General features: G+C 33.5%; 3 protein-coding genes across 6 annotated transcripts; 2 read left to right on the top strand and 1 right to left on the bottom strand.

The window, feature by feature from the left end:
• Window positions 1-28: 28 nt before the first annotated feature.
• On the top strand, window positions 29-6,640 carry LOC137826148 (putative magnesium transporter NIPA6). Of its 2 annotated transcripts, none has more exons than XM_068632015.1 (9): window positions 29-419; window positions 517-573; window positions 1,200-1,290; window positions 1,395-1,555; window positions 1,639-1,766; window positions 2,056-2,193; window positions 5,516-5,608; window positions 5,715-5,835; window positions 5,937-6,640. In XM_068632015.1, the coding sequence occupies exons 1-9, from the start codon at window positions 290-292 to the stop codon at window positions 6,065-6,067; spliced, it is 1,050 nt and encodes a 349-aa protein (XP_068488116.1). In that variant the 5' UTR covers window positions 29-289; the 3' UTR covers window positions 6,068-6,640. The 2 variants fall into 2 exon arrangements, with proteins under 2 accessions (XP_068488116.1, XP_068488117.1); XM_068632016.1 differs by having other exon boundaries at window positions 202-419; window positions 1,171-1,290.
• A 340-nt stretch (window positions 6,641-6,980) lies between these two features.
• LOC137826149 (mitochondrial fission 1 protein A) lies at window positions 6,981-9,501 on the top strand. Its single transcript, XM_068632017.2, has 5 exons — window positions 6,981-7,428; window positions 7,568-7,706; window positions 7,851-7,972; window positions 8,903-8,966; window positions 9,092-9,501. Exons 1-5 carry the CDS (start codon window positions 7,327-7,329, stop codon window positions 9,175-9,177), a joined length of 513 nt encoding a protein of 170 aa, XP_068488118.1. The 5' UTR covers window positions 6,981-7,326; the 3' UTR covers window positions 9,178-9,501.
• A 1,940-nt stretch (window positions 9,502-11,441) lies between these two features.
• Window positions 11,442-14,705, bottom strand: LOC137826972 (protein PATRONUS 2). 3 transcript variants are annotated; one of them, XM_068633140.2, is made up of 5 exons: window positions 14,610-14,705; window positions 13,213-13,324; window positions 12,746-12,997; window positions 11,976-12,004; window positions 11,442-11,757 (listed from the first exon to the last, which is right to left on the bottom strand). In XM_068633140.2, the coding sequence occupies exons 2-5, from the start codon at window positions 13,277-13,279 to the stop codon at window positions 11,563-11,565; spliced, it is 543 nt and encodes a 180-aa protein (XP_068489241.1). In that variant the 5' UTR covers window positions 13,280-13,324; window positions 14,610-14,705; the 3' UTR covers window positions 11,442-11,562. The 3 variants fall into 3 exon arrangements, with proteins under 3 accessions (XP_068489241.1, XP_068489242.1, XP_068489243.1); XM_068633141.2 differs by having other exon boundaries at window positions 13,213-13,336; window positions 14,610-14,660; XM_068633142.2 differs by lacking the exon at window positions 14,610-14,705 and adding an exon at window positions 13,950-14,057.
• Window positions 14,706-16,425: the final 1,720 nt, after the last annotated feature.

A 16,425-nucleotide genomic window follows, 5' to 3' on the forward strand; every position in this document is an offset into this window, starting at 1 on the left:
ACTTGAATTGACGGAGAATTGAAAGTGAGAGTTTGTAAGCATCATTGTCCGCAATAAATGCGTAAATAGAGAAAAGGGTTAAAAATAACAAGTGGGGTCCTCAAAGGTGGTGTAGGATAATAAGGTTGTGGTGGTTCACACTCTATCTTTTCCTGCTTTCCATGCCACAATCATGAAACAGGTAATGATGACGACCTGAGCAGCCGTGTTTTTCTCGTGTCTCATCCATGAAGAGAAGACGAAGACGAAGAAGAGATCCAAAATCTGAAGAAAGAAACGATTTTTCGTGATGGGTCTGTCCAAGGAGAATTTGAAAGGCCTCATACTGGCTTTGGTGTCAAGTGGGTTCATTGGGGCAAGTTTCATCATTAAGAAGCAAGGTCTCAGAAGAGCTGCAGCAGCTTCCGGTGTCAGGGCTGGTGAAGGAATTTCTCATTTTTTCTATGAGAATTATAATTTCTATTTGGAAGCTTGTATTTGGTTATGCATGATTTTGTTTTCTTTGTCATTTTGTAGGTGTTGGTGGGTATTATTATCTCTTGGAGCCACTCTGGTGGGTGGGAATGATCACAAGTAAGCTTTCAGTGTTGTTTTAATTTTGTTTAAATGCATTTACTTTTGTCAAATCTCTGTTTATTATTAGCGGGGGGATGCTAGAATCTAGATTTTCGTGTACCTTAATGGGTTTTGTCTTGTATTAATAATTGGTTTTGATTTTATCAATTAATAGTATGGAGTTAATTGGATTTTATTTTCAATAAATTTTTTGAATCTGGTAAGTTAGGATGAACTAATTCGTTTTACACTGTAAGGTGGAATCTGGATTTCATGTTTTAGATGCTTTATTATTAGCCATATCAGTTGTAGTAATGTTGGAAATTGATTAGGACATGCAAATTTTAGTTTACCATGGTCATTTTTTCTATATCAGATTAATTGCCATCAGATTATGGAGTCTAGATTTTCTCGTACCTTATTGGGTTTTGATTTTATCCATTCATTGTACGGAATTAATTGGATTTTATTTTTAATAAACTTTTAGAAGGATGAACTAATTCCATTTTGCATTGTATAGTGGAACCTGAATTTGATCTTCAGATGCTTTATTATTAGCTTGATGCAAATTTTTTCTTTGTCATGGTCATTTTTTATTTATCTGATTTCTTGCAGAATCTGTTTCTGTATGGTTTATTGTACAGTGATTGTAGGAGAGGTGGCAAACTTTGTTGCATATGCGTTTGCCCCAGCAGTTCTAGTTACCCCTCTTGGCGCATTAAGTATTATTGTGAGGTATTCCCTTTTGTTTTCTTGCTCAATTGGGAGTTAAGGCGATATTAGCCTCTAACATTGCAACATGGTTGCTTCTTCAATGATCTTTTCATGGTATTCTATAGTGCTGTGTTGGCTGACTTTATTCTGAAAGAGAAGCTACACAATCTTGGGATATTGGGCTGTGTAATGTGCATTGCTGGTAGTATCATTATTGTTATTCATGCTCCTAAGGAACAACCCATTAAGTCTGTTCTGGAAATATGGAATATGGCTACTCAACCAGGTTAGAATGCACTTTCTTTTCATAATAATGCATAGATATTCGTTGTAGTTCCTTGATTACGTAGATATTCTTCGTGCTTGCAGCTTTTCTGGCGTATGTGGGCTCAGTAATAGTATTGGTTTTCATTCTGGTCTTCCATTTTGCACCAAGATGTGGGCATACAAATGTGCTAGTTTTTACTGGCATTTGTTCATTGATGGGTTCCCTCTCTGTAAGTAAATTAAATGTTATCTCTCCTGCTAAGTCTTATGTTTGATGATTGATCTACACTTCATAGTATACAATCCGAGGAACATGATCTCATGTTGAAAGTGTCTTTACTATTCATTACAGTGTTCTAATAATGAATTTCATAGATAGACTTTTAGCTTCCATATGATTTTTATATATTTTTTACTTGCATAATCATTTCTATAACCGCGGTTGAAGATATTTACTGAAAAATATTTGCGTTGTATACAATAATACGGAGGCTGATCTAAATTGCTATAATTTTACAGGTGATGAGTGTTAAGGCCCTCGGAACTTCTTTGAAGTTAACTTTTGAAGGGAAAAATCAGTTAATCTACCCAGAGACATGGTTTTTCATGTTAGTTGTGGCTATATGTGTCATCATGCAAATGAATTATCTTAATAAGGTTTGTTACTTAATGTATCGATATTGTCATGCTGGCCTTGTCATTCACACATTTTCATCAAGGACCTGTTGGTGGTAGTTCCAAGCTTTGACAAATTCTTAAGTTTAAATATAATACATTCTCCTTGTAATCTGTTAATATCTAAGGAAAAATTATCTCTTCTCTATTTTTGTGTTGCATCTATGATATCTTGATCCATATATTCCACGGAGGGGGTGGGTAAAAGAAAGACTTATTAAGTGTTACATATATTATTTGAAAATACGAAACATATTAAAGATTGATTTTTACTTTGAGAAACACAGAGGCATGTTCAGAAAATATTTAGTTTCAACATGGTATCATAGGCTAAGAAGAAGAGAAGTCAAATTCGTCCTTTCCCTGTTATAGGAGTAAATTTTGTACAAATTGTGTACGTTTTCCAGATTTTGTTTTATTTTTCTTGATTTTGTTACCACTGGATAAACTGTTCTCCGCCACCATCACTATTCATTGTCAATATTATTGTTCATCGGCACTACTGAATTTCTTTTCTCCATCGAGTTTTTTTCATCTGGCCCCCAACATTTTTCTGCGAGCTTTCTATTTCTTTATGCTCTCTAACAGTCATTGTGTCTTCTGAGCATTTTTGCTTGCCAGCAGTGACTGCATTCTTTGAGCATTTTTGTGCTTTCCGGAAGATGTTGTGTTCCCTGAGCACTTTTGTTTTCCGAAAACCGTTGTGTTCTGTGAGCAATGAGCATTTTACTTTCCAGCAGCCACCATGTTCTCAAGCAGTTTTACTATCCGACAGTTTCTATGACCTCTGGTCATTTTTAATAAGCTTGACTTATATCATACACATGTTTCAACTTGAGTGGAGTGTTAAACGTATTATTTAAAAGGACGAAGAATATTGAAGATTTAAAGAGAAAGGCATGTCTGGGAAATATATGCTATCTTTGTCATTATTTACGTTGTTAGCTTCAGCAATCAACTGACCGACATGCTTAAATGCTTACAAGTCTTTCAAGGACTCTTGTGTTGATGACATTAATAACAAGCTTGTCTCATATGACATATATTCAGAGGGAGTGTGAGAGAAATGATTTGATTACATTAAATAAAGAGATATGAAATAGCTTTTTAGGGAAATGTTTTACCAAATATTTTCCATTATTGGTATGTATTTTGTTCCTTATTACAGAAATGAAAAATGCCGCAAAGTTGTCTGTTCTTTGTATATATGAAGGACATAGGGTTTATGGTAGTGGCAAGGATGTGAAATTAGGCTCATGAACAAGGGTCCGAGAGATTATGGAAGAAGAAATAAACATGTTGCACAGGAAGCAGAAGAGGGGAGGAGTGAAACATGGGGATGTGGTTGAAGGAGAGAGAGAGAGAATAACAGAAAATTTCAAATGGCAAGAGGATAGAGGGAGGAGAGTGAGAAGGATTATATGACAGGTGTTGTAATTGATTCGGGGGAATGAAAAATCAGTATCAGTATCAATATTGGCTAGTCTGGGTGAATAAGCTGGTTCTTCCTCAGGAAAGGGGTTCACTAATTTCTGCTATTTGCTTGTTTTCTATTGTTCATCTTGTAAGGAGGTAGTTCCAGCCATTACCCTAGTTTTCTTTTTCATTCTTAGGTTAGGTTTATATATCTGATATAGCAGTAATTGAGTATCAATATTAGTTTATACCTAGTGTTTTTGAAAGAAAGTTGGATTGTTGGAGTGAGAACTACAAGTTGGCTGAATGAATCAAAAGGCAGCACAATAAACCATTGTAAATATTGATTCATGTCTATGGACAAATCATTGACCTATAAATCATTTTATTGGTTTCACATGTAGTAGTATAGTTTTCTTGGTGTCTTGCGATTAAGGATAATGTTGGTTTGCTCTTGTGTCATGAGACTAATCGAAGATCCAAAGTGAAAATGGTATCATGAAGGTGGTCTAAGGTCGTAAAAATACTTAAGAGAAGTGTACTAAAAACCAATAAAAAAATTATTCTTCTAAAAGATAGTACTGAAAAACTTAGTTTTTAATAGAGCCTATAGCCGTTGATTGATTCATGTAAATGTCCTAATGGAATTTTCTGCCGTTTTAGGCATCAATTCCTATACACACGAGGTTTCAGATTTTAGAAAAGGTCAGGAAAATAAATTGCTTTATAGGACTTTAGGCATATTATAATACAGCTAAATTAGGAATCAAGCAAAACAAAGAAGCTCAGATTTGAGGTTTCTGGTTTGGTGTGCTCATATTTGAGAATTCTATTTTACCCCTTTATAGTATTTGGTGTTTTCAGGAAATTAAGGTGGTCTTGTTGCCAGACCTCTTTGAATTGGTATGCTACAACTTTGTACACAATTGAAGACAAATGAATATAAAACAATGAAAAATCTTAGGAACTGAAATTCTGTCATGCTACTTTTTAAAAGATCTAGAATTTTTTCCGTGCATCTTTTCAAGATTTCTTTAGATAATCTTAACAGTAAGAGGGGAATTGCATTCCGTAGGGGAGGACTCTTTCTGATAAGGTTATCAATAATTCCTCCTATTATTTTACTAGTTTCATGTTAAAACCTCAATTCAAAATACAATATTACAACATGCAAATTCCTATGGAACGAAAATTCAACATTGAACAAACCTCAGAACTAAGAGATTAGATAATAAAACAAAAGTGAAATCAAGAAACAACAGAAGTAAATGGTTTTTCACCATGTAAGAATTAAAGGTTTAGTATTTGGTACCCTATCATTGCTTAGTGATAATCTTATCAGAAAGAGTCCTCTATCATTGCTTACAAATCCTCCAGACACCATGCAACGTGATTTTACTTCTATTTTATCATGTCATGTGATCTCTTCTGAGTTCTGAGGTTTTTGTGTTGTGTATTTTATGATTTATTATACAACAGAGATTGGCATATTAATAGCATACACGAGAACATTTATGGCGGCTACTTTTGTGTATCTTTACTTTTGTTAGCTTCTTAATCCGTTTGACTGTGCTGTTCCTTGATGTAATGATACGATCTTTTAGAAGTTAGAAATGAAAGAAATATTAAATTGTTGAAAATGCCAGCATTCACATTGCTAAATTACTGGTATTGAGAACTCCTTCCAGTGACTGATCAATTATATTTTTTACGTTTTCTATTACTATTTCTTCGTTAAATTTATTTCAAAATGATGTCCAAGTTAAATTCAATTGAAAAAGAAAGCAATTACATATAATTCAGATTTGCTCTATGCATTGTATGTGAAGTTCTTATATTTGAAAATATGAATCAACTATTCATCACTAACATGATTGTAATGTTCCAGGCTCTTGACACCTTCAACACAGCAATAGTATCTCCTATATACTACGTCATGTTCACAACACTTACAATACTAGCCAGTGTAATAATGTTTAAGGTATAATCACCTAGTTTTGGGATTTAATGCAGAATGCAGTTTAAGATGTTTCTGGTGTTTATGAACTGTACAAGAACCTATTTACATTTAAAAGTAATGCTTACAGGATTGGGATGGCCAAAGTGGTGGAACTATAGTATCAGAAATTTGTGGCTTCGTCGTTGTGCTCTCTGGAACAGTTATGTTACATGCAACCAAGGACTTTGAGAGAGGCCATTCTTTCAGAGGTATGTGGTAAATTTGATCATACAGCTGAATTCTGCTGCCACTGACTAGCCAGATAAATTGATAATCTTTCACATTTGCATTTGTGTTGAAACAATTGCAGGCACTGGCCCTTCCTCTCCTACGCTCTCCACCCGGCTTTATACTGGAAATGGGGACTTTTTAGCTAAGCAAGATGAGGAAAGTGGATCTCCTGACAGTAGTGTATGCTCAAGAAGGCAAGAATCCTATTAGATGGTTAAAGATCTTAATTCATTTAGCTGTAGGGGGAAGGGTATGTTCCCTGGAGAATCTGAATGAGAAGCACATCGGTTTATACTATATCAGGCAGCTGCAGGTACCTATGAAACCATAGAATGATGGGGGATTTGTGAAGCCATTCTTTTATCCTCATAGATTTTAGTTTTGTGAAGCCTTGCAGAGTACATAATGTACAGATCGTCCACAGTTCTTATGTCATGAATGGTTGGTTTGTTCAGTTTTTCACTAATCTGCCACAACTAGTCATTAGATTCATGTCAGTAGTTTGTGTGAGGCACTCTTTTACACGAACCAAGAAAGTGAGTGGGGATAGAGATAATTATTTTTGTCTTTGTGGAACCATATGCATGGTGATTTTTTGTTTTTTTTTTAATTATTTATTTTCCACGACAATTTGGCTCAGCACTCAGGATTATTTGTTGTTTGTAAGTAATGAAAATGTAGAGGAAGCTAAGCAATTTCCTTCAGAATTATAGTTTGTTATGAACATGAAATATGATATCATTCTTAAATGGTCAAATACAATATGTTTTTGTAAGCTCTCAACCTTACTTGCATATGTGGAGTGGTAACAACAACACACTCAAGTTTTTGGTCATTTCCAAATTTTCAATGAATGAAAGAACTTGGAGGAAAATGTGTTGCCAAGATTTGTGTTAAGGTTAAAGTTGTTGGAAGAAGCCAAGAAGTGAAGGTGACCTAAAAAAGTGTGTTGTACTGTTAACAAGGTACCTTGCAATTTCCCAAGCAGACTCTTTAGTCCTTGTCTTGAGAGCAATCTTTAGAAACACGTTTTTGCATTTCTACTATGTAAAAGAAAAATCTAGATCAATAATAATAATATTATTAGATGAAGTAATGACAAATTGGCAAATAAAAAAAATGTGTTGAAAATTTTAGCAAGAGGGTAGTTTTGTGACCCCACCAGACATGTCTATAATATTATGCAGACTTAATTCTTAAGTTTTCAAAACGCGACAATAAAAATACATTATTGTAGCATGTACAACAATTGGTTTAATTAATTAAAAAGGAAAAAAATAACAACTATAATAATAATTATTATTATAATTGTTATTATATTATAATATATTTATGAGAGGAACGTAGTACTAGAAAGGAGGCGGTGTTCGCGTGATATCCAAATGTTCTGAGTTTATCTGAAGAGGGAGCGAGTTTTTGAAGTCAAATACTGAGTTGAATTCGATTGAACTCGGTGGGTGTTGAATTCAATGGCGAAGATTGAAGCGAAGCTAGGGATGATAATGGATTCGGTGGGTCAGTTCTTCTCCGGCAAAGACCATCTTCCCTATTGTGACTCTGATATCGTCGCTGTATGTATTTTGAGTATTCATATCTTCTTCTCTCCTAGGGTTTCAATTCCCAATCTCAGAATTCCTCAGTTCAATCAATTTGTCACCAATCACACACACACATATAGTGTTTTCTAAGTGTTTGAGATTGCACTTGCAGGGGTGTGAAAAGGAGGTGCTGGAGGCAGAGAAAGTATCTTCTGATGAGTATATGCAAGATTGTCTGTTGCGTTTATCATGGGCTCTTGTGCACTCTAAACATCCCCAAGATGTGCACCGTGGGATAGCCATGCTTGAAGGTCTCTCTCTCTTTTACTCTTTCATTTTGCAATGAAATTATAAATCTATGGATGTACGTATGTTCTGGGTTGATGGATAGTAAAATGACTTGTATGTATGTATGTATGTATGTATGTATGTATGTATGCACATGGAAACGGCAGCATCTTTGCCTTCTACAAAGGACCCACTGCAGCAAAGGGAGAAGCTTTATCTTCTGGCTGTTGGATACTTTAGAAATGCTGACTATTCAAGGAGTAGGGATCTTGTCGACAGGTGCCTCACGGTATGTGTTCATCCATCTATCTATGTTTGTCTGTTTGTTATTTCGGATTTGGCTTCTCTAAAGCAAGTATTGAGAAAATAAGGGGTCTCAATATTTGACATTTTCATCTCCTCTGTGATTTCTTTTGCATGAGCTTGAAATATTGACCGATGTTTTTCTTTAGCAACTTATATTACTCTATCTTTGCACATTTTAGAGGAGTCAAATCCTAATTATACAGCATAATGATTTAACCTTTTTTTTTGTGTGGGGAACAAACATCACTGCCCTGCGTTTTCTGCTATTGATTTCCCTTGATCAGTGTGGGAGAGAGGTTGTGTGTTGTTTTACACCTGAAGGAGGTTGTACTTGGCTTGTGTCCCTAGCATAAATAACACCTAACTATGTTTTCTAATATTTTTTAGTTGATTTTCGATGTGTAAATATTGGCACTTATATCTTGCATTCTACAATGTAACATCATGTATTGGAAAAGAATGTGACTTCTGTGAATGGATTCTCTGTATTCTCTACATATTTTACTGTAACAATGCATTGACTGACAGAAAGGAATGAAACGAGTTTAGTGGGTTTTATGTCTGTTAGAGCTTTCCTTACCTGATTTCTCAACATAATTTAAAATTGAGTCAATCCCCCGTGAATTGATGCCAGTTCGTGGCTTATCACAACAGTCGTGTGCATGTTTACTTCTTATCTCCCTTTTCATTTGCTTAGGTCTTTGAGCCCTGTTTCATTGATACAGAGAAACAGGTTAAATTCAATATCTCCATAAGTTTTGGGTGTTTTGTAATATCCCCCTCCAAAGCCAACTACAAATTCCAAGCAAGGACAAAGCATATCATCAATTTTTTATATATGTGACTAATGCAGCATGCCAACATCTATATAGTTTAATGTGACATCGTGATGATGTTTTCTGTTTTTCCTTAGATTGCACCCGACTGGAGGCAGGCAGTGGCACTCAAGAAGGCAATCGAGGATAAGATCACAAAAGGTTACCACCAATCGTTCTTGATCTACTTAATATTTTTTGTGCTGCATTTTTCTCTCAATGCAGGAGGAAAGCGGGTTGATCTTGACTCTGATAAAACAATGACACTGTTGTTTTTTCCACTGTAGATGGTGTAATTGGCTTAGGCATTGCTGCAACTGCTGTAGGACTTATAGCAGGTGGAATTGCAGCAGCTGTATCTAGAAAAAAGTGACAGAATACTTTCTATCAAACACATGATCTGATATGTAAGAGGCAAACATATATCGTACTGGGAATTTGCTGCATCTTACTGCTTTTATGAAAAAAAACGTGTGAACAATAATGTGTAGAAAGCGGTGGAGATGATATGTAAGTGGTAGATGAGATGAGTTCATGAGAGAGATTGAAAAAATAAATATTGTCATTGTTATAGTTTACTCCGTTTTTTTTTTATGTTTTCGTATCTGTCCATACCTCCCTGATAATGCAGTCCTGCAATGTAATTACGTTGAATCACTCTTTAGATAATGTATCCATAATTTGATGTTCAGTCTAATCGTTGTTGAAGACTTCACTCATTCAACAAGATAAAGAATGACAAGAATGAAAGCTAGTCATGTGAGGATTGAGTGTAGGTTTTTGGATTTACAGCTAAGAGTGACTCAGTATTTTTAGTTCTAAAGCCACCAGATTGTATCAATTTTGGGAGAAATATAGTAGTACAATAATTCGACTTTTATTTTGGCTAAACAGGACACTTTGCTAAAATTGGAGTTATCTAAGTCAACATTTGTGAATACTTTGCTAAAATTGATCATAAATTGCTCTTGCACGATTCTTACGGTGGGTTTTACCATCTTTTCACTCTTTTTCTACATATTTATTGTTATTAAAGTATTGTTGTATTTTATTTTTTTGTCACTAAAAAACTTTGTTTTACTTGTCTTCTTTGTAAAACTAATTTTTATGGTTTTAATCTGTTTTTTTAGTCTATAAAACATTCAAGACATTTTTTATTTTATTTTTTGTAACGTTATGTTTATTTAGAATTAGTTCTCCAAAAAAATAATTGACAGGTCTAAAAGCAAAGTTTTACGAATTTTTAGAACAAAAACAAAATAGATATTTTATAAGGACAGATAAAATAATAAAAATCAAAATATGAAAGTTATAAAAACCAAAATGCACAAATATTTTGTAGATCAAAAGTAAAACATAACTATATTTCAAAGATAAAAAAACATACTTTAATTTTCCAAAAAAAATTAAAAATAATTTCATAATTTTGTTACAATTTTTTTAAACAATTAACAATAAATTTATCATGTAAAGTCTATTTAAAGTTTCGAATATTGCTTTTATAGAGGCAAGTATTTTGAAATGCAAAACCTAAAAGTATCTAGAAAAAATATTTTCATTTTCTTCTGAATTAATCATGTTTTAGCTTTCGTTTTATTATATTATTAATTATTCCCTCGGTTCTTATTTAAGAGCAAAAAAAAATATTTTTTTCTTTGATTTGATCATCTATTTCATTCCATTATTTTAAAGTTAATTTCAACATTATCCTATTATTTTTAAAAATCTTAATAAGGTTTAACTTTTTAAAAGCGAAATAATTTCGTCACTTTCATCGAATAAAAAACATGATTAAAAGGGTGAAAATATAGCAAATGTATTGTTGACATGCCATTCTATGTTGGTGATGTGTCACATAATTTGTAAAATATAAAAAAGATACTTGATACATTAGACTAGATTATTGTATTTTAAAAAAAGTTATTTAATTCAGAAATTTTTAAAAATATATAGTATTAAGTATTAAATATAAACAAGTTTAACTATCGTTCTCTTCTAAATTTTTTCTTAAATATTTTGATTTTTATTAATGTGATTTTTCGTTGCATCATGAACATTTTTGGAATAATACTACAAGATTTATTAAAATTTGATGCAGCTAATTTTCTCACTATATGTTAAGGTACCTATTTTGCTTATAATAATGAAAACGGAAGTAAGATAGTTATTGCACCACCTTTTACTGGAAGGACATAATTCAATACTGTTTCCAGAAAAACTTTTAACTAAAAAACAAAATAAAAACCCTTAATCTTTCCCGATTTATCTAATTGTTGGAGGTGTCATTAATGAAGGAAACTTCTGCTCATCTTCCTATCCCCGACAAGAGTAATTAAATGAAGGAAACTTCAGTGCAACTTCCTCCTCACTGTCAAGAGTACAAACAAGCAGGAAACAATTATTTCATATTTGGTTGTGTTTAGATATAAATGGTTTGATTCTTAAGTCAAATAATAAATACAAAAAAGCATTAGTTTATGTTTCTTATTTAATTTTGATCGGTCATAGCATTCTTTTTTTCTATTGAGCACCAAAATCACGTAACTAGTATAGGATTTAGACTAAGACTATGTCAGCTATCTTTATGTAATTGGAGATGGTAGTGCTAAGGTTGACCCTTCCTTGCTTTTTTCTCACTTGTGGAACAAAACTTCTTAAACTTTTCTGCCAAAATGTTGAGAGAAAGAATCCAAAAAATGAGGTTTAAACGGTGGGTTCCGTTTGTTCTATTACATGGCATGGCAGAAGAAATATTAGGTCATACTTTGACATCAGTTTCTTCCTTCAGAACAAATTCAAATGCTTTATTTTGCCATGCAAGGGGTGAGGGTGGAGAGTCCCGAGGTAATGGAGATGATGGAGGAGAGCTCCACTGCATTGAATAGTCCAACCAATCAGAAAAAATGGACATTGGCAGTTCTACTGGTTCCGGGCATCGAGGGGATTCTGGAACCTAAAGCCAAATAGAAAAACAGAAGATCACGAAAATGTTAGAAAAGGGAAAGGAAACAGAAAACTGTAATCAAACAAATGCGTAAATTTAAATAAACTTCTAGTGATAGATTACTAACTGCTGTGTGTGTTCAGTGAAGTAGTTCTCAAAGTATCATTTCAGCTAATGTAACCAAAACAAACCTAAAAGTAAAATGGGTGTAAGAAAGATAGTAATACCTTTATCTGCTCTAGAATAGATATGGAATCTGCAGACAGAAAATGCGGTTAGGAATTTTATCAACATAATCTGATAATAATAACCATCAACATGATAGACAGGGAGGGGCATCCAAATTTAATTCACCAAAAGTTTGAGTAGGAATCTATTCGGATATATCTTAAGTGAGCTCAATTTACAAGAAATATTTTGTCAAAAGTTCCTCGTGTCAACCCTATCTTCATTGTAAATTTCCCATCATGTTATCGATTGAAAATTGCAGAAAATGGAAAAAAAGCCAATAATTTGCTATATCATACATTAGATAGTAGACATACCGTGGAGATCAGATAATGGTTGAAATATTATGTATAAAAAATTACGTTGTTATGCAAATAAAATACATAAAAATGATGAGAAGAGGATGCAAAACATGCCGCAACTACAATAATGGTAGTGGTCACAATAGCCGAAGGAATGGCAGATCTGAGAAGTTCTGCTATTTAGTGCGTGGTCATTCAACTACTCTGGTATTCTCTAATACAAGAGAGCTAGAAATTATTTACTCCACTTGAGAACGTACTCACATGCCAATATACCGCACATACAATCCCATCCGAAAACTCAAGACAACAGCTTACTTGTAACTGTAAAGTTAAAACCTAAGACATTGATTTAGTTGATATAAATTAGAAGGTAACTGTAAGTAAAAAAAATAAAAATGAATTGCAAACCACAACATACATTCACACATTGAATGCTGAAGTAAAATCAAGGTAGGAAGGATTACCATCTTTTGGAAGAACTGTCTCAAGATCGAAATTTCTCATTGCAGCGTTTTGGGCCTCAATGCACTTCTTGTGATCATGCAAAAACACTTCCTCCTTTACATTAATGTCTTCCTTGGGTAAATTCTGTTTTTTAATTGAGGTTTCAGGATGAAATGATGCTTTGTTTGTTATATCATTTAAAGCTTTTCGAATTGCAATCCCTGAACCACCTTTCTTTCCATCTGTCTTAGAATTCTTCGACTTGACAATCTCTACCCAAGCAAACAAAGGATAAATAAAACCAATATAGTAAGAGAAGAGTGTAGTATATAATAAATGTTTCACCAATAATGTTACAGAATGCAAAGACAAATTCTAAACTGGTTGATTCGTTGAAACCTTTTTCACCAGTAATCAAGTAATAATGACATTCCATAGAATCCACTCTAGTTGTTGGGAATTGGTGTTACAAACATAAAAGGCTTACTTTTGGAATGAAGATCCAAGTTTTCATCTTTGATCATCAAGTGGCCAGGAGCAACAAATTTAGCCATTATCCCGATTCACCCTTTGTAGATAGCAAAAACTGTTACTGGACTCTGCAACACAAACTTAAAAAATAAAGTTTACGAAGTATGAACATCATGAGAGTGAACAATGCAATATCGAACATAAGGAGTAAAGGATGAGCAAAAGGAATCTAAAAAGAATCTAAAAGGAATGAGTCATGAAAATTCTTTTTATTTTAATAGGGTGTGAAAGTCCTTTGACTCAAGCAAGCACTGACTAGTTAGATCGATGTCACCAACATCAAATTTGATTTTTTTTTCAAATGAACTAGGGATAAGATATTAGTAGAAGTAGCAGATATTTGCATGACGTAGGAAGATTGCACTAATGGTTACAGATTGACCTAGATACAAATTTCAAATTCAAATAATTGCAGGAGTTCTTTGTCGAAATGAGAACAAAACAAGAATTTGAAAAAAAAAATACTGTTGAAACGACCAACTCAACTCAATCCAGCCCAAGCCCAACCCTAACCCTAGGCCATATAGGTTAAGGCCAAAACCTGCAAAAATGTCTCTTTATAAATTGGCTAGTCACAACACAAAGCCATAACAATGTACCGAAACGAAACTACACAATATAAGTTGACTTATCATAAAATATCTCTTGAACACAGATGTATTGATAGAAAAGCGAACCAAATTAGATATTTACCTTCAAAATTGACTGGGAAATCAAGTACGAAAGAACATTTTTCACCCAGCTTGAGTAACAGGAATTTGAGAGGGCGTTTAGTAAAAGTAAAGTGATTAGTGTCTCAGGAATATGAGGTTGAATAAGCATGCTCACCTTTAAAAAAATAACATTCCCAGGAAACCATATTTCCTGAGAATGACTTTTAGTCAAATTTCCCACAAAAACATTCCAATGGAGGAGATAGAAAATTGACTCTTCTGAGTTAAAAAAAAAATCATATTACTCTTATTAAATAATTTAATGTGGTGAAAAAAAAAAGATTTTAGTAAAAATAATACATCACTCTCAAGGAAAATAATACCTCTACCACTGCTAATACTTTCTTTCCCATAGGCAACACCATGAGGTTTCTAGGTTTACTTGCATGATTTCAAATTCCAAGTATGAATAAAGTACACTAACTCAAGGAACAAAAATCCAAATTCCGAATCATTAAAGAAATCAAATTCAAAATTTAGACAAGGAAAGCCGAAGACCTAAAGCCAGAAATGAAAAGCAACGAACGCGATGATGCAATCGAAAGTGAAAAACGGAGTAATGAAAAGTTATCAATATTTGGAATTGGGTTTACTGATTATAAAGTTAAATGAAGCAAACAAAAATGTAAGAGAAGGGTACCTGAGAAAGGAGGAGGGAAAGAAGAAGAGAGACGACACCGTTGGTTTTGAAAAGTTGGAGCCCGCTACGGCCATATATATACATCACCCTCTATCCAATTTTAAAATTAAAAAAAATGATAAATAGATTGTTTGGCCTCAATATTTGTTTGATTTTTCCAATTAAAATATTTTAAAATTCTCAATTCGTTTTTATTTTAATTAAAGTGAGTCAATATGGTTTTGTTTGTTGTCACCGCTAATGTGGCATTTTTGTTTTTTTTATAAATATTTGAGCTTTGTTTGCTTTTATGAATGTACTGTTAACAAGGAAAAAAGTAAGAGGATACTGGTAGATTCTTCCTGTGCGTCAGATCATTCTGGACTGCACCCAATATATACACAAAAAAAGACCAAAATATCTTTAATGAAATGAAAATTAGGGTTTAGGTAAAATGTACATCCAACCCACCCAGCCACCTTGCACCATTCATTTTTTTGTGGTCACTGTGAAGCAGCGCGGAAACTTGAACAAAGAGCAACCCAAGCACCTCCATTCTTGTTATTGTCGTGATTGTGGCAGCAACGGAACTCGAAAGCAGCATTGAGGCACCGCGACGACAGCAAATGAAGCCACCGGAGAAGGAGACGAATCGCAGAAGGTGAGTTTTGAGGTTGCAAATGCGTTTCGCATTTTTTTTATCTTGAAAGTGTAAAAAGAGAAGAATGTCACGACGATAAGCTTTACTAATTTAATTTTATGTATCTGAAACATCAAATACTATTCTAGGATATGCATAATGGAATTTTTTAGTGGTTTGTATTCGGTGAGTTTGGTACTATTTTCATTTGGCATGCAAAATGAAATTGGGAGTTTGTTCTTCCTCTTTTACACTCTGGCCCTTTCTCTCTATTATGTTGAATGTATAGTTGAGTATTATGTTTCAGGATCACAACTGTTTTTTTTTTTCTGCACTTATTACCCTTTAACTTATAAGGAGAAGACGAATTCACTATCTAAGGTTAGATAAGTTAGTTTTCTAATGTTTTTGTATGATTTCATATTTTTATCTTAAATCAATAAATAAAACATTTTGCTAGAAGGGAATCGCTCATTTGATCTCATGAATTTGGTAGGACGAGTCATCTTCACAACACCTTTTGTTTTGACTTTATCACGTGGTGCGTAAATAGATGTCTTCTCTGGGATGTGTACGGCCTTGGTCTTTCCTCTATCTCTTGAGGGATAGACAATGGTTCGAATTTGTATACGACACTCCTTGCACAGTATAAGTAGTATAAATTTCTTTGAACTCCTCCATTGAATGGATACACTCTTTCTGGAATTCCCTTCACTTAATTGGATGTGTTTATCATAGATATCCCCAAAACATGGTTGGCAAGTGAAAAAGATTTCCAAAATAAGAGTTCAACCATTTAACACCAACATAGATATGTTGTTGCTGATAATTGAACCCAACAAAAGAATCACATTCTAGCAAAATGTTTTATTTATTGATTTAAAGTAAAAATATGAAATCATACAAAAACATTAGAAAACAAACTTATTTAACCTTAAATAGTGAATATGTCTTCCCCTTACAAGTTTAAAGGTAGTCTGATTTGTTAAGATTAGATAACGGCAGAAAAGACAAAAATAACTATCACTCTGAAACAGAATACTCGACTATACATTCAACATAATGGAAAGAAAGGGTCTGAGTGTAAAAGAGGAAGAACAAGTTCCATATTTCATTTTACATATAATTATATTGGCAAAACAGAGCTACTAAGATTAGATTATATGCCAAATGAAAATAGTACCAATTCACTGAATA

This window comes from Phaseolus vulgaris, chromosome 8 (genome assembly GCF_051622355.1).
Source record: "Phaseolus vulgaris cultivar YP4 chromosome 8, ASM5162235v1, whole genome shotgun sequence".
In the NCBI taxonomy this organism is placed as follows: domain Eukaryota; kingdom Viridiplantae; phylum Streptophyta; class Magnoliopsida; order Fabales; family Fabaceae; genus Phaseolus; species Phaseolus vulgaris.